This window comes from Podarcis muralis, chromosome 13 (assembly GCF_964188315.1).
Source record: "Podarcis muralis chromosome 13, rPodMur119.hap1.1, whole genome shotgun sequence".
In the NCBI taxonomy this organism is placed as follows: domain Eukaryota; kingdom Metazoa; phylum Chordata; class Lepidosauria; order Squamata; family Lacertidae; genus Podarcis; species Podarcis muralis.
Genome location: NC_135667.1, coordinates 58136509 through 58159295, shown reverse-complemented (window position 1 = coordinate 58159295; position 22787 = coordinate 58136509). Strand labels below are relative to the sequence as shown.

At 48.6% G+C, this 22787-nt stretch overlaps 2 protein-coding genes across 26 annotated transcripts in view; one reads left to right on the top strand and one right to left on the bottom strand.

Annotated features, from left to right (window-relative positions):
• Nucleotides 1-16956, bottom strand: part of ANKRD13A (ankyrin repeat domain 13A) — a 30529-nt gene extending 13573 nt beyond the window's left edge. For 3 of the 12 annotated variants that reach the window (XM_028704081.2, XM_028704085.2, XM_077917729.1), the window contains exons 1-5: nt 16469-16955; nt 11372-11507; nt 10585-10709; nt 1767-1812; nt 767-913 (exon numbers count right to left, since the gene is read on the bottom strand). In XM_028704081.2, the coding sequence (XP_028559914.2) occupies nt 767-913; nt 1767-1812; nt 10585-10709; nt 11372-11507; nt 16469-16564 (550 nt within the window). In that variant the 5' untranslated portion in view covers nt 16565-16955. Of the gene's footprint in view, nt 1-766; nt 914-1766; nt 1813-10584; nt 10710-11371; nt 11508-13261; nt 13314-16468 lie in introns of all 12 variants that reach the window. The other 9 variants (XM_028704082.2, XM_077917726.1, XM_028704084.2 and 6 more) reach the window with 9 other exon arrangements.
• Nucleotides 16957-19607: 2651 nt separating this feature from the next.
• The window catches only part of GIT2 (GIT ArfGAP 2), a 34442-nt gene continuing 31262 nt past the window's right edge, over nt 19608-22787 (top strand). For 7 of the 14 annotated variants that reach the window (XM_077917714.1, XM_077917719.1, XM_077917717.1 and 4 more), the window contains exons 1-2: nt 20516-20663; nt 22151-22284. In XM_077917714.1, coding sequence (XP_077773840.1) covers nt 20531-20663; nt 22151-22284 — 267 coding nt within the window. In that variant the 5' untranslated portion in view covers nt 20516-20530. Of the gene's footprint in view, nt 19785-20515; nt 20664-22150; nt 22285-22787 lie in introns of those variants that run through there. The other 7 variants (XM_077917721.1, XM_077917720.1, XM_028701625.2 and 4 more) reach the window with 4 other exon arrangements.

The window sequence follows — 22787 nt, the reverse complement described above, 5'->3', positions numbered from 1 at the left end:
CTTACAGGGTTGTTGTGGGGACTAAATGAGGAAGGGGAGAACCATGTACACCACCTTGAGCTCCTTGGAGGAAAAGGTGGTATATAAATGTAACAAATAAATGAATAAATAAAAAACATTATGAACTGTTTAACCCAACAGCTTGGGGAAGCTGAAGCATTGCAAGGCACATTCTGCTTACTCCTCTGTAGACCAATAACAATAACCAAGGACAGTGATAGCCAACAATGGGTGCCCAAAGGATAGTAAAGGCCTAATGTGGTCAGGTGACATTAATGGAGCCAACTCAGGTAGGTGAAGGGCTCTGCAAGTTTCTGAATTTTCCAGAGCCCTTCTTCAAGTGGAATGAAAACACCATTTCCTGGGCTTTGTAAACAAACAAAGGCAAAGGTTTTCAGTTAGGCCTTTTTGCTTTACTGAGCAAGAGGCATCACCTGGGTGTCAATCCAGAAATGCATGTTGCACTCTTAGCCTTTGGGGGGGAAACCCAAACATTATCAAGGAGGCCATGTACTCCACCTCTGCCTGCCCCACTGCAGAGAGACTGTCTTCCTGCACAACTCACAGCACAATCCTAACTATGTTTACTCAGGAGTAAGCCCCATTGAACTCAGTGGGGTTATTAGGATTGCAGCCTTACTTTCTGCCTCCAACAGACTGCTGGGTTCACTGTTGGTCATGCCTCTGACTGATGGAAATGCCCCACCTCTTGCCCTCCAGGGCCCTGCAACCCCAGCCTGCAAGCCCTGTCGCCCTCTCTGCCTACCTTCTTCCCCCCTGAAGATCAGACTGCGCTTCCCTCGTTCCCAGCTCATGTTCTCAAATCCCAGCAGTGTGATGTCAACTCGCAGCTTTGCACCGCTCTTCCAGATGCGGCAAACATCGCTGGGGCAAACTCTGGAAACCAGCGGAACTGTTGGTTGTTGGAGAAAGGGAGAGAAAAGAAAGTACCTTTTGCAAAAGAAGACACCAATGCCCAAGGTCCCCTGTGAGGTCAAACCCGTGGCCCACAGAGTCTGGCCTTCTGCTTCCAGGAATGGCCTCCTGGAGAGTCCCAGGAATCCCACCTGCAGCACAGCACTGGGAGAGCAAGGCTTCAGGAACATCATGACGAGCTGCTGCATGTCAAAAATTTACCACTATACGCGTAACCCAGTAGCTAGCTGTCTTACAGCATCCAATTCCAAACAATAAATCTGCATTTTGCAGACTTTTCTCTCACCTGTCCAGAATCTCCTCCCTATCAGTTTCATTGGAGGACCCCACCCCAAGTTCTAATATTACAAGGGAGGAAAATCTCTCAGCACCGCCCATGAACTCACAAACATCTGGCAGGCCCCTTTCCAATCATGCTTTTTCCTAAACTGGGTGGCGGCAGGCGGGCAGGTGAGGACCCTGCAGTCCCTCCAGATGCTGCTGGACTCCCAACTCCCAACACCAGCAGCCAGCCTTGGCAAGGGCCAGGAGAACAGGAGCTGTAGCCCAACAGGGTGTGCAGAGCAGCATGTTCCTCATCCCTGATATAGCCTTTCCTTGTAGGGAAGATGCTCTCACCTCTTGTGGTTCACTATCTAGCATGTGGTTTGTATATGTGCACTCAGGTTAAACACAGACCCTTTGGGGGCTCTTAGGGAGTTTTGGCAGGACAGACACATAGACATAGTGCAACATAACTGAAAACAAGCAAGTCCCAGTAAGAGTGAGCTGAACAGAAAAGGAAATACACAGCCTCAAAGAAAAGAGAAGGAAATTTAATTCGAACGTACCCCAACTGGTGAATTCCCATTTCATTTCCACATAAAAATCTGGTGTCTGTTGGAGGAGGGAAAAGAGCACAGTTGTGATGTGTGATTCAGACTGGGGTAGGGCCTATAAAATCCAATGTGTTACTTTAAAATGAAATGAATGCAATATTGCACAAATGGCATGGAACTTGAAGCCTGCAGGCCTCATGATGATGAAGTGGCCACATCATTAAGTGGTTTCATAAAGAGAACTTGGTCAGCACACAGATGAACAGCAGGCGGCTGGCTGTTCTGGGTGCTCTTTAAGCCAGTGTTTCCCAACCTTTTTTGGGCAAAGGCACACTTGTTTCATGAAAAAAATCTCGAGGCACACCACAGCCCCGTGACGTCAGCACGCAGCGTCACGCCGGGAGGGACGCACGAAAGTGTAAGTTTCATTCCCCCCCCCCCTTGCCTTCCTTCTGTGCCAACCGCCAAAAAGCCAAGAATCGCGGGACCGCCGGCGGAGGGGGGGAGGGCGAGCGGAGGCAGCGGCGAGCCCCGTTCCTCCCCATCTGCCCCATTCCGTGCAAGGAGCGCGAACAGGTGTGAGAAGGGGGTCAAACCTGCGGGCCGGCGCCGGGGAACCTCCAAGCTTTGGGGGGGGGGAGGAGGCAGCAAAGCGAGGCAGGAAGGAGAGCGCGGCTTGGCTGGGTGAGCTTTGGCAGGGGCAGGGAATGAGAGCCACGAGGCGGGCGCTGCGGACGGAGGCGCTGCCCGCCGAGCTCGCAGGCAGCCAGGCAGGCAGACGGCGAGAGCCCCGCGCTGGGCGGCCTCTCCTGGGAAGTTTCAAAGCTGTAGTTAACTTTTTTAGATTATTATAAAAAAAATTGAATGCTGGAGCACGATTTCTGTTCTCATCCTGAAGCAAAGTTCTTAACCCAAGGTAATATTTCTGGGTTAGTGGAGTCTGTAACCTGAAGCCTCAGTTACCCGAGGTACCACTGTCCCATGTAATGTAGTTTTGTGTTTTTGTGTTGTGAGCCTTGGATGTTAAACAGCCACCACCACCGCAGGCCCTTAAAAACAAGGTACTTTCATATTCATCTTTACTTGGAGGCAAGCCTCCCTCTTCCCAAGGGGGCCACTTCCCAATTCAGAGTGCTTGGCATCCTAAGGAGGGGAGCAGCGCTGGATTTGGGACGCTGCTGGCGGCAGAGGGGCGCAAATAACAACACTGAACAGATCCGTTGGAAAAAGCAGCTGTACCAAAATGAATTATTGCGAAAATGAGGGATATTTGAGGGAGGGGCCGTCAAATGTTGTCCTCGCCCAGGACGCCACTTGAAGGAAGCAGCGGGGGCGGACGCGGGTTGGAATCCTCTCAGCCCGGCCTCCCTCACAGGGTTGTTGTGGGGGGTAAATGGCGGGGAGCCCCGCCCGCCCCCCCCACCGGAGCTCCTGGGAGGGAGAAAAAGGAATGCGAAAGCGCTAATAATAAAAGCCAATTTATATATGTGGAGAGAGGGAGGGAACCCTGAGGCCGCGTCAGGCCCACAAAGGCGGGAAGGGGCCCCTCAGCCGCGCAGGAGGCGCCTGTCCCGCAAGAGGCCGGCAAAGGTCACCTCTGACGCCCTTGCACCTCCCTCCCTCCCTCCATTGCGCGCGCAGCGGGGGGGGGGCGTCGCTCACCATCCTCCGTGGCTGCGCGTGGCGGCTGCAGGTCGGCGGGCCCCTCTGGCGCGCGTGGACGGCGGCGCCCCTGGCGCAACTCAGGCGCTGGAGGGAGCGGAGCGAGCAGTACATGGCGGAGGCTGAGGAGCGAGGCGCCGCGGGCGGGCGAGGGGGAGGAGGACGGAGTGGGCGGAGTCGCAGCCAATGGGGTGGAAGAAACCCACGTTTCCTTTTTGAAAGAGAAACTTTTAAACGAGTGCGTGGTTGAAGAAGGCGCTTGCCCAGCTCCCCTCTGCGCCTCGGAGGGCGGGTTTGAGCACGCGCAATGTGCCGCCCTCCCGCCCTGCGCCGCCGCCGTTTCGCGCTCCTCCCTTTTGTGCGCGCTGCCCCGCCGCCGCCCCATTGGCCGGGTCCTGTCAGCTGATCCTGTGTTATTTCCTGTGTGTGTGTGTGTGTGTGAGGGGAGAATGGAGAGAGAAACCTCGGCACCATCACCGCGGAGCCGCCCCCCGGCTCGACGCGGATCCTCGCCGCCGCCGCCCCGCCTCTCGCCGCCCGACTCGCCTGCCTCTCTCCCACGGCACACCAGGCAACGTCTCGCGGCACACTAGTGTGCCGCGGAACACCGGTTGGGAAACACTGCTTTAAGCTCTTACCACCCGCTGATCTTTGAGGCTTGCAAAAATCCCTGTGATTTGAAGCTTCAACAATCAGCCAATAGCTGAGGCGTCAAAGCGCTTTCACCAGCCATGACTTTAAAAGACCCACAACTGATCTCATATATGGCAGCAGGTAGGTATGGCTTGGCCAAGTGGAGAGGTCAGGAGGGCCCAGTAAGGCCAGTGACCGAAGGTTCCCCGCTGCTGTTGCATTATGACATTAGACAGAAGTATTAGGCATCTGCTGTTCTTTTCACTGTGTTCCTCCAATGACCGCAACACCCCACTTCATATCCTTCAGCACAATTTTATGTACATCTACTCAGAAGTCCCCTTCATGGATCACTGCCTTGCCATGGCAAAGGGGCTTGAATAACTCAGAGAAGCTATGAACTATGCCGTGCAGGGCCACCCAAGATGGACAGGTCATAGTGGAGAGTTTTGACCAAACGTGATCCACCTGGAGCAGGAACTGGCAAGCCACCCCAGTATCCCTGCCAAGAAAACTCCATGGACAAAGACAACAGGCATATAAAAGTTATGACACTGGAAGATGAGCCCCTCAGGTCGGAAGGCGTCCAACATGCTACTGAGGAAGAGCGGAGGACAAGGACAAGTAGATTCAGAGCTGATGAAGCGGCTGGGCCAAAGCCGAAAGGTCGCTCAGTTGCGGTTATGCCTGGAAGCGAAAGGAAAGTCCAATGCTGTAAAGAAAAATATTGCATAGGAACCTGGAATGTAAGAACCATGAACCAAGGTAAGTTGGATGTGGTTAAAAATGAGAAGGCAAGAATAAATATTGACATCCTGGGCATCAGTGAACTAAAATGGACGGGAATGGGCAAATTCAGTTCGGATGACCATCATATCTACTACTGTGGGCAAGAAACCTGTAAAAGAAATGGAGTGGCCCTCATAGTCAACAAAAGAGTGGAGAAAGCTGTACTGGGATGCAATCTCAAAAATGACAGAATGATCTTGATACGAATCCAAGGCAGACCGTTTAACATCACAGTAATCCAAGTTTATGCACCAACTACTGCTGCTGAAGAAACTGAAATTGACCAATTCTATGAAGCCTTACAACACCTTCTAGAAGCCAAAATGACATGGACTAGAATTGACCAAATATGGGTAACTAGAGGAATGGCACCAAAGACAAGAAAAGTGGAAATCTGCCCAAAAACCTGCTCCGACCATAATGCTGTCAAGATTGAAATGAAACTAACACAAACTGGTTCCTTTAGATGGAGGATGAATGACACCTTATTTAGAGATGAAGAAGTGTTTAAGAAGGCCCAAAAAACCTTGAGAGATTATTTTGAGATAAATATGAGCACCAATGTGGAAAAAAGAGTAATCTGGGACGCAAGTAAAGCTGTTATGAGAGGGTTCTTGATACAACAGAATGCATTAAAGAAGAGAATCCAGAATGAGAAGAAGGATAAAATTCTGGAGAAAATAAAGGAAAGTGAAAAAAAATTGAGAGCAAAACCCAAGTCGCAAGAGATTTTGAGAGAAATAAAGTTATATCAAGTGCAATTTATGAAAATGATGAATCAAGAGATTGAATGGAAAATTAAACAAATGAGACAAAAGACATTTGAGTCGGCTAATAAATGTGGGAAATTGTTGGCTTGGCAGATGAAAAAAAGACAAAAATTAAATACAGTTACAAATTTAGAAGTGGAAGGACGGAATATACAGAACCCAGCTGAGATTAGAAACTGTTTCCAGAGGTCCTTTAAACAACAAGGGCCACAGAAAGAAACCGACGTAGACCGATTTTTGAAAACAAATGGACTACAAAAAATCTCTCAAGAAAATAAATTAATGTTGAACTATAAAATAACTGAACAGGAGATAGAAGGTGCCATTCAGAATATGCAATTGGGTAAATCCCCAGGACCGGATGGACTGACTTCTAGATACTACAGATCTTTAAAAGATTGGCTAGTACAACCTTTGAAAGAGGTCTGTAACGAAACAATGGAGGGGAAAAGGGCACCAGAGTCGTGGAAAGAAGCATATATCACACTTGTACCAAAAATAGAGACTGAAAAGACGCAGCTTAAGAACTACCGTCCCATATCACTGCTCAATGTGGATTACAAGAAATATGGTCAAATTTGAAGCTTTCACTGCTGGGCCGTATTGCTGCGATAAAAATGAATGTATTGCCTAGAATGTTGTTTTTGTTTCAAGCATTGCAAATTGTGGACAAAATGGACTGTTTCAAGAAGTGGCAGAGAGATATTTCTAGATTTGTCTGGCAGGGCAAGAAGCCTAGAATAAAATTTAAAATATTAACAGATGCAAAGGAAAGAGGTGGATTTGCCCTGCCAGACCTTAAACTTTACTATGAATCAGCAGCTTTTTGCTGGTTGAAAGAATGGCTACTTCTTGAAAACACAGACATTTTGGATCTGGAAGGTTTTAACAACGTATTTGGATGGCATGCATATCTGTGGTATGACAAGGTCAAAGCGCATAAAGCATTTAAAAACCATATTGTTAGGAAAGCATTGTTCAATGTTTGGATAAGATATAAGGACTTATTGGAAAATAAAACTCCAAGCTGGCTGTCACCGATGGAAGCGAAAGCTCAGAAAAAGCTCAATATGGAGGTCAAATGGCCGAAATATTGGGAAATTTTGGAACAAGATGGAGATAGACTGAAATTGCAGAGTTTTGAGAAACTAAAGAACAAAGTGCGAGACTGGCTTCATTATTATCAGATAATGGAGGCATATAATTTGGACAAGAAAATTGGCTTCCAGGTGGAAAAATCAAAATTAGAAACAGAACTGTTAGAACCCAAAACTAAAATTTTGTCAAAGATGTATAACTTGCTGTTGAAATGGAATACTCAGGATGAAACGGTGAAATCTGCTATGATTAAATGGGCACAAGATGTTGGACATAACATTATGATGGCTGACTGGGAACAGTTATGGACCACAGGTATGAAGTTTACGGCATGCAATGCCCTAAGAGAGAATATTATGAAAATGATATAAAGGTGGTACATGACCCCAGTCAAGCTTGCAAAAATTTATCACTTGCCCAACAATAAATGTTGGAAATGTAAAGAAACTGAAGGTACATTCTTTCACCTTTGGTGGACGTGCCCAAGGATTAAGGCTTTCTGGGAGACGATTTATAATGAATTGAAAAAGGTATTTAAATATACCTTTTTGAAGAAACCAGAGGCCTTTCTCCTGGGCATAGTCGGCCAATCGGTGTTAAAGAAGGATAGAACTTTATGTACGCTACAACAGCAGCAAGAATACTTATTGCAAAGTATTGGAAGACACAAGATTTACCTACACTGGAAGAATGGCAGATGAAGGTGATGGACTATATGGAATTGGCGGAAATGACTGGCAGAATCCGAGACCAGGGAGAAGAGTCGGTGGAAGAAGATTGGAAGAAATTTAAAGACTACTTACAGAAATATTGCAAAATTAATGAATGTTAGAATGATGTTGGATTGAAATTAAGTGGTTCCTAGCTGTAATGGTATAAAAGAATATGAAAAAATGGTTTTTTAATAGGTAAAAATTTAATGCTATAATAATTTAAGATTAAAGCTCAGGATAAAATAAAGAGGGAAAGGAATTGCTGAACTAATAAGTTGAACTGGAATACAAAAAAGGGAGGTATGAGGAGGTCCAGGAAACAAGTAAATGAAAAATAAGCGATGAAAAGATTGAACTTGTTTTTAACTATTTTTATTTTGTATTTTGTATTTTTTCTTTTTCATTTTGTAATATTGTAAAAACCTGAATAAAAATTTATATATATAAAAAAATAGAAATGACACCAAAGAAGGATGTTCTTCTCATTATAGGGGATTGTAGGGAGTCAAGAGATAAAAGGAACAACTGGCAAGTTTGGCCTTGGAGTTCAAAACGAAGCAAGGCAAAGGCTAATAGAGTTCTGCCAAGAGAACAAGCTGGTCATCACAAACACTCTTTTCCAACAACACAAGAGACGACTCTACACATGGACATCACCAGATGGGCAGCATCGAAATCAGATTGATTATATTCTCTGCAGCCAAAGATGGAGAAGCTCTATACAGTCAGCAAAAACAAGACCTAGAGCTGACTGTGGCTCAGATCATCAGCTTTTTCTAGCAAAATTCAAACTTAAACTGAAGAAAGTAGGAAAAACCACTGGGCCGGTAAGATACAATCTAAATCAAATCCCTTATGAATACACAGTGGAAGTGAGGAACAGGTTTAAGGATTTAGATTTGGTGGACAGAGTGCCTGAAGAACTATGGATGGAGGCTCGTAACATTATACAGGAGGCAGCAACGAAAACCATCCCGATGAAAAGGAAATGCAAGAAAGCAAAGTGGCTGTCCAATGAGGCCTTACAAATAGCAGGGGAGAGAAGGCAAGCAAAATGTGAGGGAGATAGTGAAAGATACAGGAAACTGAATGCAGATTTCCAAAAAATAGCAAGGAGAGACAAGAAGGCCTTCTTAAACGAGCAATGCAAACAAATAGAGGAAAACAACAGAATGGGAAGAACCAGAGATCTGTTCAAGAAAATTGGAGATATGAAAGGAACATTTCGTACAAAGATTACCATAATAAAGGACAAAAGTGGTAAGGACCTAACAGAAGCAGAAGACATCAAGAAGAGGTGGCAAGAATACACAGAAGAATTATACCAGAAAGATATGGATGTCTCGTACACCCCAGGTAGTGTGGTTGCTGACCTTGAGCCAGACATCCTGGAGAGTGAAGTCAAATGGGCCTTAGAAAGCACTGCAAATAACAAGGCCAGTGGAAGTGATGGTATTCCAGCTGAACTATTTAAAATTTTAAACGATGATGCTGTCAAGGTGCTACACTCAATATGCCAGCAAATTTGGAAAACTCAGCAGTGGCCAGAGGATTGGAGAAGATCAGTCTACATCCCAATCCCAATCCCAAAGAAGGGCAGTGCCAAAGAATGCTCCAACTACCGCACAATTGCACTCATTTCACACGCTAGCAAGGTTATCCTTAAAATTCTACAAGGAAGGCTCAAGCAGTATGTGGACCGAGAACTCCCAGAAGTGCAAGCTGGATTTTGAAGGGGCAGAGGAACCAGAGGCCAAATTGCAAACATGTGCTGGATTATGGAGAAAGCTAGAGAGTTCCAGAAAGACATCTACTTCTGCTTCATTGACTATGCAAAAGCCTTTGACTGTGTCAACCACAGCAAACTATGGCAAGTTCTTAATGAAATGGGAGTGCCTGATCACCTCATCTGTCTCCTGAGAAATCTCTATGTGGGACAAGAAGCTACAGTTAGAACTGGATATGGAACAACTGACTGGTTCAAAATTGGGAAAGAAGTACGACAAGGCTGTATATTGTCTCCCTGCTTATTTAACTTATATGCAGAATTCGTCATGCGAAAGGCTGGGCTGGATGAATCCCAAACCGGAATTAAGATTGCCAGAAGAAATATCAACAACCTCAGATATGCAGATGACACAACCTTGATGGCAGGAAGTGAGGAGGAATTAAAGAACCTTTTAATAAGGGTGAAAGAGGAGAGCGCAAAATATGGGCTGAAGCTCAACATCAAAAAAACAAAGATCATGGCCACTGGTCCCATCACCTCCTGGCAAATAGAAGGGGAAGAAATGGAGGCAGTGAGAGATTTTACTTTCTTGGGGACCATGATCACTGCAGATGGTGACAGCAGCCACGAAATTAAAAGATGCCTGTTTCTTGGGAGAAAAGCGATGATAAACCTAGACAGAATCTTAAAAAGCAGAGATATCACCTTGCCAACAAAGGCTCGTATAGTTAAAGCCATGGTTTTCCCAGTAGTGATGTATGGAAGGGAGAGCTGGACCATAAAGAAGGATGATCGCCAAAGAATTGATGCTTTTGAATTCTGGTGCTGGAGGAGACCCTTGAGAGTCCCATGGACTGCAAGAAGATCAAACCTATCCATTCTTAAAGAAATCAGCTCTGAGTGCTCACTGGATGGACAGATCGTGAAGCTGAGGCTCCAATACTTTGGCCACCTCACGAGAAGCGAAGACTCCCTGGAAAAGACCCTGATGTTGGGAAAGATGGAGGGCACATGGAGAAGCGGATGACAGAGGACGAGATGGTTGGACAGTGTTCTCGAAGCTACCAGCATGAGTCTGACCAAACTGCGGGAGGCAGTGGAAGACAGAAGTGCCTGGCGTAGTCTGGTCCATGGGGTCACGAAGAATCGGACACGACTAAATGACTAAACAACAACAACTCAGAAGTCAATCTCCCAGTCATCTGTATTAAGCAGCAATCTAAAACACTCATACCATTGAGGTTGCAACCCTGCATGTACTTATTGCGAGCATGCTCGACTAAAGAATGGGTAGCTTCCCCCCAGGGTTTTCTCAGAAATTTTACATTTCTCGTCTTTAACTGAGCTGAGGCCTATCTATGGCTTTTAAAATGAAGGTTATGGAATTAAAAAGAACTGGCAAGCTAAATAGGCATCATTCATGTCTCTCTATTTACCTCATTAATTTTTTGGAGCAATTCTGGGACCCCACCAAGAGTGGTGGACGTCTGGTGGTAATCCCTATGTTGCAGGATCATGTGGACCATCTCAGGATCCCCTGTGCTGACAGCTTCATGCAAGACTGGAAAAGAGACAAACAGAGGGAAGCTAAGAGAGAGGGAAAGGGATTCACATCGTGCTGGATACTTGGCAACTAGTGAGCCAGTTTAAACAAGAACATGAACTTTCACTTCTGCTTTTCTGGAACTTTCTTAGCTCCCTGGACAGCCATCCTCAGAAGCTCCAGGGCCTGCCTACACCTTCTGCTGAAAGCATAGAAACATCTAGGCCTAGAATAGACATGCTTTAGCCTGGTCAGATCTACTTTTCCTTTTGTTACTGGAGTCCCCAAATTTATCAAACAGAGTCACGTGCAAAAGACGTAACACTAGAATGAAAGAGCAGAGTGCCTTTGAGCTGTTTTCAGTACCAGAACTGAACTGGAGCTCATAAACCTGTCCTACAAAAGTTCACGCCTGCTTAACCCAAGCTTTCTTTGTTTCAAAAGTCTAATTTAAAGGGTGGTGGGAACTGTGTTGTTGGTGCCCTATTTAAACAAGTGGGAATTGGAATTCCTTGCCCAGGAATCCAAGTCGGTGGTTCCTTGAAGCACCAAATCAACGAGCGATTGACTAGTAGACCAACAGCTTTACCTTCTGCCCAACACTGGTCTAGGCCCTGCCTGAAGTTCTTCCTCTGTTCTCCTCCCTTTTGCTGCAAACATGCCTTGCTGCAACCCCTTACCTGTCCATCCCTGTGCATTTTCTTTGGTGACATCTGCTTTATGCCGCAGGAGGACTCTGACAGACTCGATGTATCCCAAAGAAACAGCAAGATGCAATGAGGTCCGGCCACGGGGATCCCGCTGGTCCACATCCTGCTAAAAAGCCAATAGGCAGACCTCTTCTAAGGCCTCTGCTATAGTCAACACAAGTCATCAAGGATGTACAGAGCTAAATATGAAAGCTGACAATGTTTCATGGAGTCTATGCTGACAACTTCAATGCTGTTGGTGTTGCTTATAAGGACACATAGGCAGGCAAGCTTAAAATGAGACAGCAATCCCAAGAGAAATCAAACTGATCATCCTTTATATAGAGATAAGTAAAACACCCTATGCAATGAAATTATGAAGAGACATGGAAGAAATTCTGGTCTCAAACTGCAGCTCATGTGGTGCACCCCACCAGCGGTCTGTAAAACAGACAGATTTTGCCTCCTTCAATGTTTTGCAACTAAGCATAAAACATTTTTCTCTTGGTAGGTTCCACCAGCATCCAACTCAAGCAGCAATCTTATACTGAGTCAGATCATTGGTCCCTTTAACACGATATTGTTTACTTTCCCCAAACTTGTGCTCTCCAGATATTCTGGATACAACTCCCCTCTGCCTTAGGGTCATTTTGGACTGCAATTCCTATCAGCCACAGCAAGAATGGCAGGAGGCATCTGGGTAGTGACAGGCTGGGGAAGGCTGGTCTACCCAAGAGTGGTGGCAGCTCTCCCAGATGGCAACCGGCCTTCCTATGCGAGATCATTTGGCTAGAGATGCTGAGCACTGAACCTGGGGCATTTGGTGGGCAGAGTTCAACCCCTGAGATAGGATCCCCCCTGCAATAATCACGAAAGCACTTGTGGGAAGAGGTTCCTCCTTTCTTTTTCAAACTGGAGCTCCACAAGAACTGTGTCAGCAAGTTCCTCCAGGCTCTTACAATTTCCCAGCTCTTTGTGAGTGGGCTTTGGGAGCGAACGGGGAAGCCTAGTCTGCTGGGACTTTATCTCACCGTAGTGCCTCCCCTCTTCACCAGCCCAGATTTCTCCTACAGGAGGGGTGAGGAATCTGTTGCTGGGCTCCAACTCCTATCATCCCTGACCATGGATTGGCTATGCCAGCTGGGAGGTGGGAGTCCAACAACCCACAGGTAAGCAGCGTTCTTCAACCTTGGGTCCCCATATGCTGTTGAATGACAAAACCCACCATCCGCAGCCAGCTTAGCCTATGGTCAGGGGTGGTAGGAGTTGCGGTCCAACAACATCTGGGGACCCAAGGCTGAAGAACACTGCAGGATCCTCTCCCACTGAGTATCCTGCAGGATGAGGCCTTCCTGCACAAGTGTTGGCCCAATAGGGTGAAGCCATCTTCTCTCCAGCACTTGCAAATGGAAACACTCACATTCTTCTGTGAATGTCCTAAGAGGCCTGGGACTGAGAGGGACTTCTGTGAACAAAGTCTATGTCCTCCCACTGTGTTATTCCCCCTCTTGTCCCCCCCGAAAGCTGAAAAGAAGCTTTTGCCCCCCCCCGAAAAGAAGAATCTGGCCTCTGATTTTCTGTACCAGGAATTGCTGTCATCCTATTCAGCTACGAGAGGATGCTATGGCAAAATGCCTGCTGATGCATATACCAGGCAATAACCTTTACAAAGCAAACTTTGTAAAATGACTGGTGATATTATGGAAACAGATGGTCACTGGGATTGGACCCCCACTTGGGGGACGGACATGGTCACACACACACACACACACACACACACACGACAATGAGCGCTCTTGACAGACCACTACAAAATGCAAACCACACAAGGCAGAGAAAGAGCCACTAGCATGCAAACAGCAACACACACTTGCGCCTTACCTAGGTCTTTCACTACTAGCTTTAGAAATCTGAAACAGAAGAGCATCTATAACTAAGGGGGAAAAGTAAAAATCAACAGTGAGCCAAAGAGGAAAGGTCATGATCATTTTCAGTACTGCTGGTGGGAGTTCTATTGTGTAATCAGTGCTGTACACAGCACTGCTTAGGGCAGCTTTCCCCAACCTGATGCCCTCCAGAGCGATCCCAGCCAGCCATGTTCCCAACACACCACACATCAGTTTGTGCTGGTTGAGGCTGATGGGAGCCGTAGTCTGAATTTTCTGGAGACACTAGGTTGGCAATAGTGAGTTTAGGGCCACGTGGGCCAACACACACAAACACACAAGTTACACTGAAGTTGTAAAGTTAGGCCCAACAACAGATAACCAGGTTTTTCACTGGCCAATGATTTATTTCGGATGATTTAGCAATTAAGATTCAACCTATCTGCAGATTACCAAAACCTCACCAGCAATAAAATTGTATGTCTGCTGACTGCAGATGAGCTAACTTCTGTGTGAAGATGCATAAGGCTGCAGGGAAGATATCAAAGGATCCTGAGTTCGGTTCTGGCCATATGTAGATTATTTAAGCTTAACTGATAAACAAATCTTCTTTAAATCACAGGTTCAGGCACAATCCCTATGCACACTTTCGTGGGATTAATTTAGTGAAATTTAGTTCCACAGTAAAAGAACTGCTAGTCCTTGTAAGAAGGAAAGACCGTATGTGATATTTTCCTTACCATTCAGAATTTCAGCTACACACCAGGACCTCTAAGTGAGAATTGGCACCTGCTGCCAATTGCAAGTTGCAAGTTCCTTGGGGAAGGGGCCTGAGGTTTTGGGTGTATGTGTGTGTATGGAGACACACAATAACCACAACTGCGATAACAGATACATTTAAAACCAAGTTTAGCATTATGGGCCTAAGGGGTTATGGGGCAGGTTGGTCTATCTGAACACAGCAGTCCGCAAATTCCCAACTCAGCTCTAAGCCTGCGGGAAGCTCCCCCTGCCTTCAGAACTTGCCTAACACTGCACACAAATCACTCCTTCTGACTGGGCAGAGAAGGAAGTGAACAAATTGACCAACTTCTCCAAAAAGAAATCAGATTTTTGGAGGGGTGGAGAAGAGCAATTCTCTGCTTTACCAACAACAGTAAAGAGTGGTTCAGCTTAGCAAAGTCCCAGGTTTCCTTGTGGTCTCCTTCCATCTAGGCTAGCAAGCATGCTCATCCTCCTAGTGGCCTTGCTTCTTGGCCCCACTTGGACAGTTTCCAACATTTCCCAGACACCAACAACACTGTTTGTGGACCACCTGTAAGCTTCAGTTAGAAGCCAGCTGGTCTTAAGAAAACCAGGCTGTTGTACAGTTGCTTTGGAGAACAGCCAGCATAGCAAGAAAAGAACGGGTGGCAAAGATGGAGCAGGGGGAACATAACCAGAGAGCTCTGGGTTCAAATCCCCCCATCATGATGCTCACCAGGTGACCTTGGAACAGTCACTCAGCCCAGCCTCTCTCATAGGGGATGGATGCTCCTTAGAGGAAATGCAGAAAAACACACTTCCTGCTGTGATGCCCAAGTGAAAGAGAAAAACAAGGAAGATGCTCCCTTTAGAAAACCCCTTTTGCTTCAGTTGACAGTGGTGCCTCGCAAGACGAAATTAATCCGTTCCGCGAGTCTCTTCGTCTTGCGAAGCACGGCTATTAGCGGCTTAGCGGCTATTAACGGCTTAGCGGCTATTAACGGCTTAGCGGCTATTAACGGCTTAGCGACTATTAACGGCTTAGCGGCTTTAAGAAAAAGGAAACAAACTCGCAAGAACTCGCAAGACGTTTTGTCTTGCGAAGCAAGCCCATAGGGAAATTCGTCTTGCGGAACGACTCAAAAAAACGGAAAACCCTTTCGTCTAGCGAGTTTTTCGTCTTGCGAGGCATTCGTCTTGCGGGGCACCACTGTATCAGCTACAGAGCCCTAGACATCAAACGCATCATTGCACTGCAGAAAAATTCATAACAGGTTCTGAAGCACAAGTTCAGTTGACCAGGACACTGACCTGGCGTGTAGATCACCTGAGCAAGCCGAGATGGTGCCTTAGAGCTTCCTAGAAGGGTTGCAACTGCCATTTCCACTCTCTCAGTTTGAAACCATTTGCTAGAGGGGGCAGGATTCTACCAGTGGCATGGTGGGCTGCAAGCTCAAATATTGGCCATTTCTGTGTTCTTTTGTGTCTGCCAAATGAAGGGACCCCTACTACTTCCTTTGCCCCTTCTCATAACTCATTCTTTCCTATGAAGCTTTAGCTGCTGATGGCTTCTCTCATCCCTTTTCCTTTTATATATATCTACCTATAGGCCTGAACAGAGGCAGAGATTCCATTTGGCCTCTCTGCTCTTATTTTGCATATCACAGGGATTAACTCTTCCAAATCAGATTCATTCCCCCTCCCACTCATTTAGGGAGCCCTCAGCAGCACAGCCTGAGAATAAAGCATACTTTGTGCAGGTTTTTAATTGTTCCTGCTTTTTCACAGATCTCAGGTTGGCCTGACAAATCTGGTTTCTCTTTCCCATAACTCCACATTTTTTTAAAAAAAGGAAACAACCAGCAGTACCTAAAAATAGTATGTAATTGCTATAAGGCTTTTAGAAAACCTGCAAGTCCAGAAATAACCAGGACAGCCTTCACCAACCTGGTGCCCACCAGATGTTTTGGACAACTCCCATCATCCCCAACCGGCAAGTGGTAGTCCAAAAGGGATGGAGGGCACCAGGTTAGAGAAGAATGAATTAGGATATGGAGGAGTCCACTGTAGGACCCCCCTTCTCCACCACCCTAAAAGCTTTGCTCTACTGAAAACATGGGTACACCCCCTGCCATGATGAATGTGTCCATCAACCCCTCTTGAGCCCCTCCAGCCCTGAGCCAACAGACCGAGCCCTGGCTCCAGAGAAGACAGCGGCAGGAGCACTTGAGATTGGGGGCCACTGGCCCTCTCACTGGCCCTCTCTCAGCCTAGCCTCCCTCACAGGGTTGTCATGAGGATGTTCTCATGCACATCCTACTGAAGCTCTTGGGAAGAAAGGAGAGACACGAAGGTGATCCACAGGTACAACTGCTCAGAATCCACACAAACACCTGTGGAAGTCTTAAGAGCCCAGGTGTCCCCTCCAACGCCACATGCCCGCCTTCCTCTTTTTTACCTTGTTCTTCAGCGCTTCTTCCAGCTTCTGGAAGTCATTATTCCAGACTAAGCCGTGCAAAGGGAACTTGCTGTCGGCGTCCCTCGAAGAGCTCATCCTGGGCCGATGGGCCCCTTCTCCCCCCACGTCAGGGCCCGGAGGGGGCACAACGCCTTGACACAGGCAGCCCACTCCTCTCAGGTCATGCCCTCCGCTGCCCCCAATGCAGGCTGGGGAGCACCTCCCGCCCCCCACGGTCGGGGCTGCCTCCCCCACCCCTCCTTTGGGTGCCCAGCGAAGCCCCTCACCCCTCTCGGAATCTGGGAGGTCCTCGTCAGCCCCCCGCTTATGGGCTCCCCCACCCCACCGCTCCTACGCTGCTCCTCCTTCCTCGCCCCCCGCCAGGCCGACCCGCCCGGCCCCGCGCCCGCTTGTGGGGACCAGGAAGGAGGCCCCGGGAGGAGGAGGAAGAACCGCGGCCCCCTCCCCTCGCGGGCGGGACGGCCTTCGGAGGCGGTGCCGGGAGGGGGGATCGCTCAGGGCAACCACCCGCCTTCCCTCGTCCGCTCCCTTGAAGCCGCGGGCGCCATGCTGCGTGCGGGCAAAAGCGTCAGCCCCGCCCCCGACACACCCACGCTTCCTGCGCTGCCCGCCATGATGTCTGAGGGCGGCCAACAGTCTCCTGGTACTCCGGCGGCCATCTTGGAAGAAGGCAACTGGTATTGTCTCTCTCTGCTTCGCTCGCGCTTCCCTCCGACCACCATGGTGACTAAGGGCGCCGTTGCCGCCGACGTAGATCAGGCGGCCATGTTTGGAGAGGGCGACGTATTAGCTTATCATTGAACCATGGAACTGTGGAATTGGAAGGGACCCCTGAGGGCCATCTAGTCCAGCTACGGCATCCTTGACAGATGGGCACCTGACCTCTGTTCCAGTGAAGGAGAGTCCACCACCTTCCCAGGGCGTCCATTCCACTGCCAAACGACTCTTGCCGTCAGAAAGTTTTTTGTGAGGTTTAATCAGATTTTCCTTTCTTAGCATTTGAATCTACTGGTTTGGGTCCTATCCTCCGAAGCAGGAGAAACAAAAGCTCACTCCACCCTCTGGATGACAGCCCTCATATCCTGTATGTCTGGCCATCCTGTCCCCTCGCAGTCTCCTCTTTGCAGCCTCAACATCCCTGACTCCACCAACTAGACCTTGGATCATCTTGGCTGCCCTCCTCTGCACACCTTCCAGCTTGTCAATATCCAGTCTTAAACTGTGGCACCCAGAACTGGACATCCCAGGTGGGATCTGACCAAGTCAGAACAAGCAAAGCCCAACCCAGATGCCTGGCCAAAGGCTGATTGCTTTGGGTTCCCCGCTTCCCTCCGGGAAAGCCCAAGCCATGAGACCTGGAACAGACGCAGGACCCCAGAACGAGCCTAGCTACGTTGAGGTGCCACTTCTGGTGGGCTCAGCCATGGCTTAATTTCTAGCCAAGAAAGGTGCCATAGCCTCCCATTCTTCCTGGAAGGCTCCAAATCCCACCTAAATGGGGGGGGGGGGAGGGTACTTTTATTCAGGCAAATACTGGTCCAAGGCAGAACCATAGCAGTTTGCCACTTTGTTTTTCAAAATTAACCTCCAAGGGAGAAGCAGTTCATCTCTTCTATCCCAACAGTTCATTAGAAGAACTGTGACTTTAAGAACACCTGCCTGAGCTTGTTGTTTTCCTCCTCCCTCCCAATCTCTTTTTCCTTGTGGGTTGTATATTTTAAATTGCAGAGCTAAGGGCAAAACCATCTACTAGTTTTTGTAAGCTGCTTCGCCACAGGGGTGTGTGTGGCTGAATAGCGAGACAGAAATGTTTTAGAATGATAGATGAAGGGGGAAGGCACGCCCGGGCACAGCAGGGGAAACTTGGAAAGGGGGGGGGGCGGCTTTTACATACAAATCTGAAAAGCAGCTGCCTGGTCTCCCCAGTTCCTCCTCAGACGGGGGACTCATTGGCATTCAAGATGCATCCGCTTGTCTGTCTGGGAGCAGAAAATAGCAAATTTTCTTGGAACATCATTCATCACAGCCAGTGACATGCCAGGGGGCTTCAGCTTAAATAGCCACCCAAGGTGCCTCTTGGACAGCCAGCAAAGAGGACAGAGGGGAACTTGGCCTCTCCTTCGCTGGTTTGGAGGCTGCAGGACTACAGAGCAGGGAGGGGCTCAAAAGAGGATCACCAGATTGAGAAAGTGCTCTCATTGGGCAAGTAATATTTGCATGGGGTGCAGATGGAACCCTGGTTAACGCTGCTATCAGCACATGACTGGGGTGGCATGGTGGCTTAGGCCTGCCTAGAGCTGTACAATCCCAAATAGATAGATATCTAGTTGGCCACTGAGAATAGAAGGATGGACAAGATGGGTCCCCTTTGGTCATCCATTAGGCTCCACTTACCGTATGGCCTATTCTGATTTCACTGATTTCACAATGGGGCAAGGTCAGTAATTGCAGCACTGTGGAGAGCTCCAGGTGAGCTTTTATGAGGGCTTCCAGGCTCTGCCCCTTCCTTGGATCAAAGGGTTTAAAGAGGCAGGTCTCTGGCTTGGGATTGAATCACAGAATCATAGAATTGTAGAGTTGGAAGTGAATCTAAGGCTCATCTACTCCAACGTCCTAAAATGCAGGAAACTCAACTAAAGCATCCATGACAGATGGGCATCCAACCTCAGCTTAAAAACCTCCAAGGAAGGAGAGTCCACAACCTCTGGAGGGAGACCTTCCACTGTTGAATGGCTCTTACTGTCAGAAAGTTTTTTCTGATGTTTAGTCAGAATCTCCTTTCTTGTAACTTGAAGCCATGGGTTTGAGTCCTACTCTCCAGAGCAGGAGAAAACAAGCTTGCTTCATCTTCCATGGGACACCCCTTCAGATTTTTTAAGAGGGCTATCATATTAATTTTCTTCCCTGATTTTTCCTGGAGTGTCAATTTTATAAAAACAGTAGCACTAATAATGGACCACCTTTACCCGCAACAAATATGGTCGCTGCATGCCTCGCCTTTCCCGGCGGCAAGATGGCCGCCCGAGGCCCCGCCCCAGCGTCCCTCGTCACGGACCCTCCGCGCGACGATGGTGAGGTGCGCACTTGGCGCAAGCGGCTTGGCGAATGCCTCGGCTCGCGCGAAGAGGTGCGCTGGTGGCGCGCGCACGCGCAGGACGCCTTCCCCGTGACTGGCGGGGCTGAGAGGGACCCGTTAGCGGGAGCGGCGGCCCCCCGAGCGGCTCCACCCGGCCCGGCTAGGCCATGTCCAAGCGGCTGCGGAGCAGCGACGTGTGCGCCGATTGCAGCGCTCCCGGTAAGCGCCGCGGGAGACCAGGGGCGGACGACGGGCGGGCGGGGGCCACCGCGGAGCTCGAAGGACCCAGGCGTCCGAGGGACCCAGGCACCCCAGGGCTGCCGCGGGAGAGGCCGCCGGGGAAAGGGAGGGCTGCGATCCTGCTGAGGGGAGGCCTGCCTGGGGGTGTGCAGGGAGCCTCTGGGCATGTGCAGAGGGCCTCCCCTCGCAAGCGGGTGGGGGAAGGAGCAGGTGCCGAGGGGCCCCGCCACCTCTTCGCTCTGGGCTTGGGGTGTCTGTGAAAGAGGGAGGGAGGGGTTTAAAGAGGGGGCCCCCATCTCCCCTTTGCGCATGGGTTTCCCTTGCCCGCCCGGGAACAAGAGGCTTTGCTGGATGGGCCCCACTAGCCTCCTGCAGGCTCTGCTCGGGTCCTTGCAAGGCGGGCTTCCCAAAGGCTTCCCCCGGCCCCGTGGGATGCAGGATGCTAGGCTAGAAAGGCCTTGGGCCTGATCCATCCACAGGTGGTTATGTTTTCCAAAATCACCAGCACCCAGCTTGGGGGCAGTTTGCAGGACACACCCTCTTCCCCCAGGGCCTTTGATGGAGATGACATTCTGGGCCCCAAACAGGAAACCAGCTGCGGAAATTGCGCGTCCTGCCTTGAGTTAATTGCAGGTGGCAAGAGAAAGCAGCAGCCAGTTCTCAGAAACCCAGCCGGCTCTGCTTGTGGTGGCACAAGGGGCCCGAGCCTTTACCCTGTACCTTGGATGAACGAGCCAGAATTGCCCCTGACATCAGAGCCTCGTGTGGCTACCAATGGCTGCCCCGTGGGCTGTTGTTGTGGGATCTTCCTGCCACAGCGAATCTCAGGTCTGCCTTGTGGTCTGGGCACAATTCAAGGTACTGGCTCTGGACGATTTCTTCCTCCCCATTGCACCATCACGAAAGCACTACTTCAGCTCTGCCATTTGTGGGCTGAGTTCACACAGCCGAGGGCACTTGGGCATACACCACAACTGTGGCAGTCACTTCCCCCAGATCAGACAGAGGCAACTTTGGTAATCTGTGCCCCCAACTCAAAAACCCATGAGTTGTCCTTCTGTAAGTAAGTTGCCAACTTGTACTAGTTGGGGAGCCTGCCTAGCATCAAGTACAAAATATGTATACTGGCATGTTGTTGTTGTTTAGTCGTTTAGTCGTGTCCGACTCTTCGTGACCCCATGGACCAGAGCACGCCAGGCACCTCTGTCCTCCACTACTTCCCGCAGTATACTGGCATACTGCACATAAATCCCAAATGAGAGCTCTGAGATTAAGCGTAGGTGCTCTTCTTTCTTGCAGCTTGCAATTCCACTTTGCTGCATTGTAAGTACAGTGGTGCCTCGCAAGACGAACGCCTCGCAAGACGAAAAACTCGCAAGACAAAAGGGTTTTTGGTTTTTTGAGTTGCTTCGCAAGACGAATTTCCCTATGGGCTTGCTTCGCAAGACGAAAACGTCTTGCAAGTTTGTTTCCTTTTTCTTAAAACCGTTAATACCCAGGGTGCATTAGAGGTGCAGTTGCGACTTGACTTCGAGTAGCAACTCATAGCACGCGGTGTGGTAGCCTGCTGGAGAATGTTGGGGCCACTTCTTAAAATTACTGCAGACTTAATACAGTGGTGCTTCACAAGACAAAAAATTCGCAAGACGAAAAAACTCACAGAACGAATTAATTTCGTCTTGCGAGGCACCACTGTAAGTAGTTTTTAGGGTGGAGGCTGAGTTGCCGTGCTCTTGAAATGCACAGGGGACCCTAATAATTTATGTGGAAATGGGAATTGCTGGTTGTTTCAGCAGTCTTGCCCCATATCTTCCCCCACACTTAAACAAGTATGCAAGCATTTCTTCATTGTGTGCGTTCTTCAGCTCTTTCAGGGAGAACTGACAATTTCCCTTTGCTGTTCTTACAACTTCTCTAATAATGATGCACCTTTGCAGTAAAGACAGTAGTGCAACAGATGTTCTATTCAGCTTTAGTTCAAGAGATCTCATGCTTTGCCAGGCACCTTCCCGTTCTGCTCCGGTTCACCAGACAGCTTGGCTTGTGACTCAAGGCCAAATCTGGCTTGATGCTTGTCATGCTTCCTGTTTTGCATGACCCTGGCATGTTCTTTGCAGCTTGTTTTAGCTCATGCCCTGGGTGCCTTCTCTGAGCTCAGTACAAATCCAGATTTCCTTCCTTGTTTGGTGATGCACAAAGTAGAGTAGTTTTTAAAATATAAAAACTGGACCTGAGAAACCCAAGCACTTACCTGTGGCTGAAGTGGACGGTAGTGGAATTTCTTTGCAACCAAACTCCTGCCTCTCTCTCTTCCTATGCTAAATGTGCCACTGTTTTTCTTTCAGACCCATGTTGGGCATCAGTTAACAGAGGAGTTCTGATTTGTGATGAATGCTGCAGTGTTCATAGGAGCCTGGGCCGGCACATCTCCCAAGTCAGGCACCTGAAACACACACCGTGGCCCACAACGCTGCTTCAGGTAACACACACTGGGCTCATCATGCCATTGAGCCTCGCTGCTGCCCATGCAAATGACCACCCCTCCTGCCTAACAGCTTCCCATAGTAGTCGTGTGTGGCCCAAAGGTGGATGGGGCAGAGGAAGAGAAGAGCTCGCTTGTGTAAAGCTTCCTTGTCTTGTCCTGCGAGGCCAAGGCTTACAAGTGGCTGTGTAAGCACTTAAATTATAGTTTGGTGCTATGTTTGGACCAATTTGTAAAGTGGATCTGAGTTGTGCTTTTCTCTTCTGTTCCTGATTCCACTTGCTTGCAAGTAAACCTGTTTGGTTCAAATGGAGCTTAAACATCCAATTGATATGTTGCAGGTCCGGAGGACTATCCAGTCTTAGAGTCCTCTTTTTCTTTTTATGCACTTGTATGGGTGTGTTCCAGAGTTTTCTCTTCATGTGTCAAAACTGCTTTATTGCAGAGAGTGCCTTGTTCTTCATAAGCCTCCACCTTTCCTCCAGTAAACTTCCTTGCTG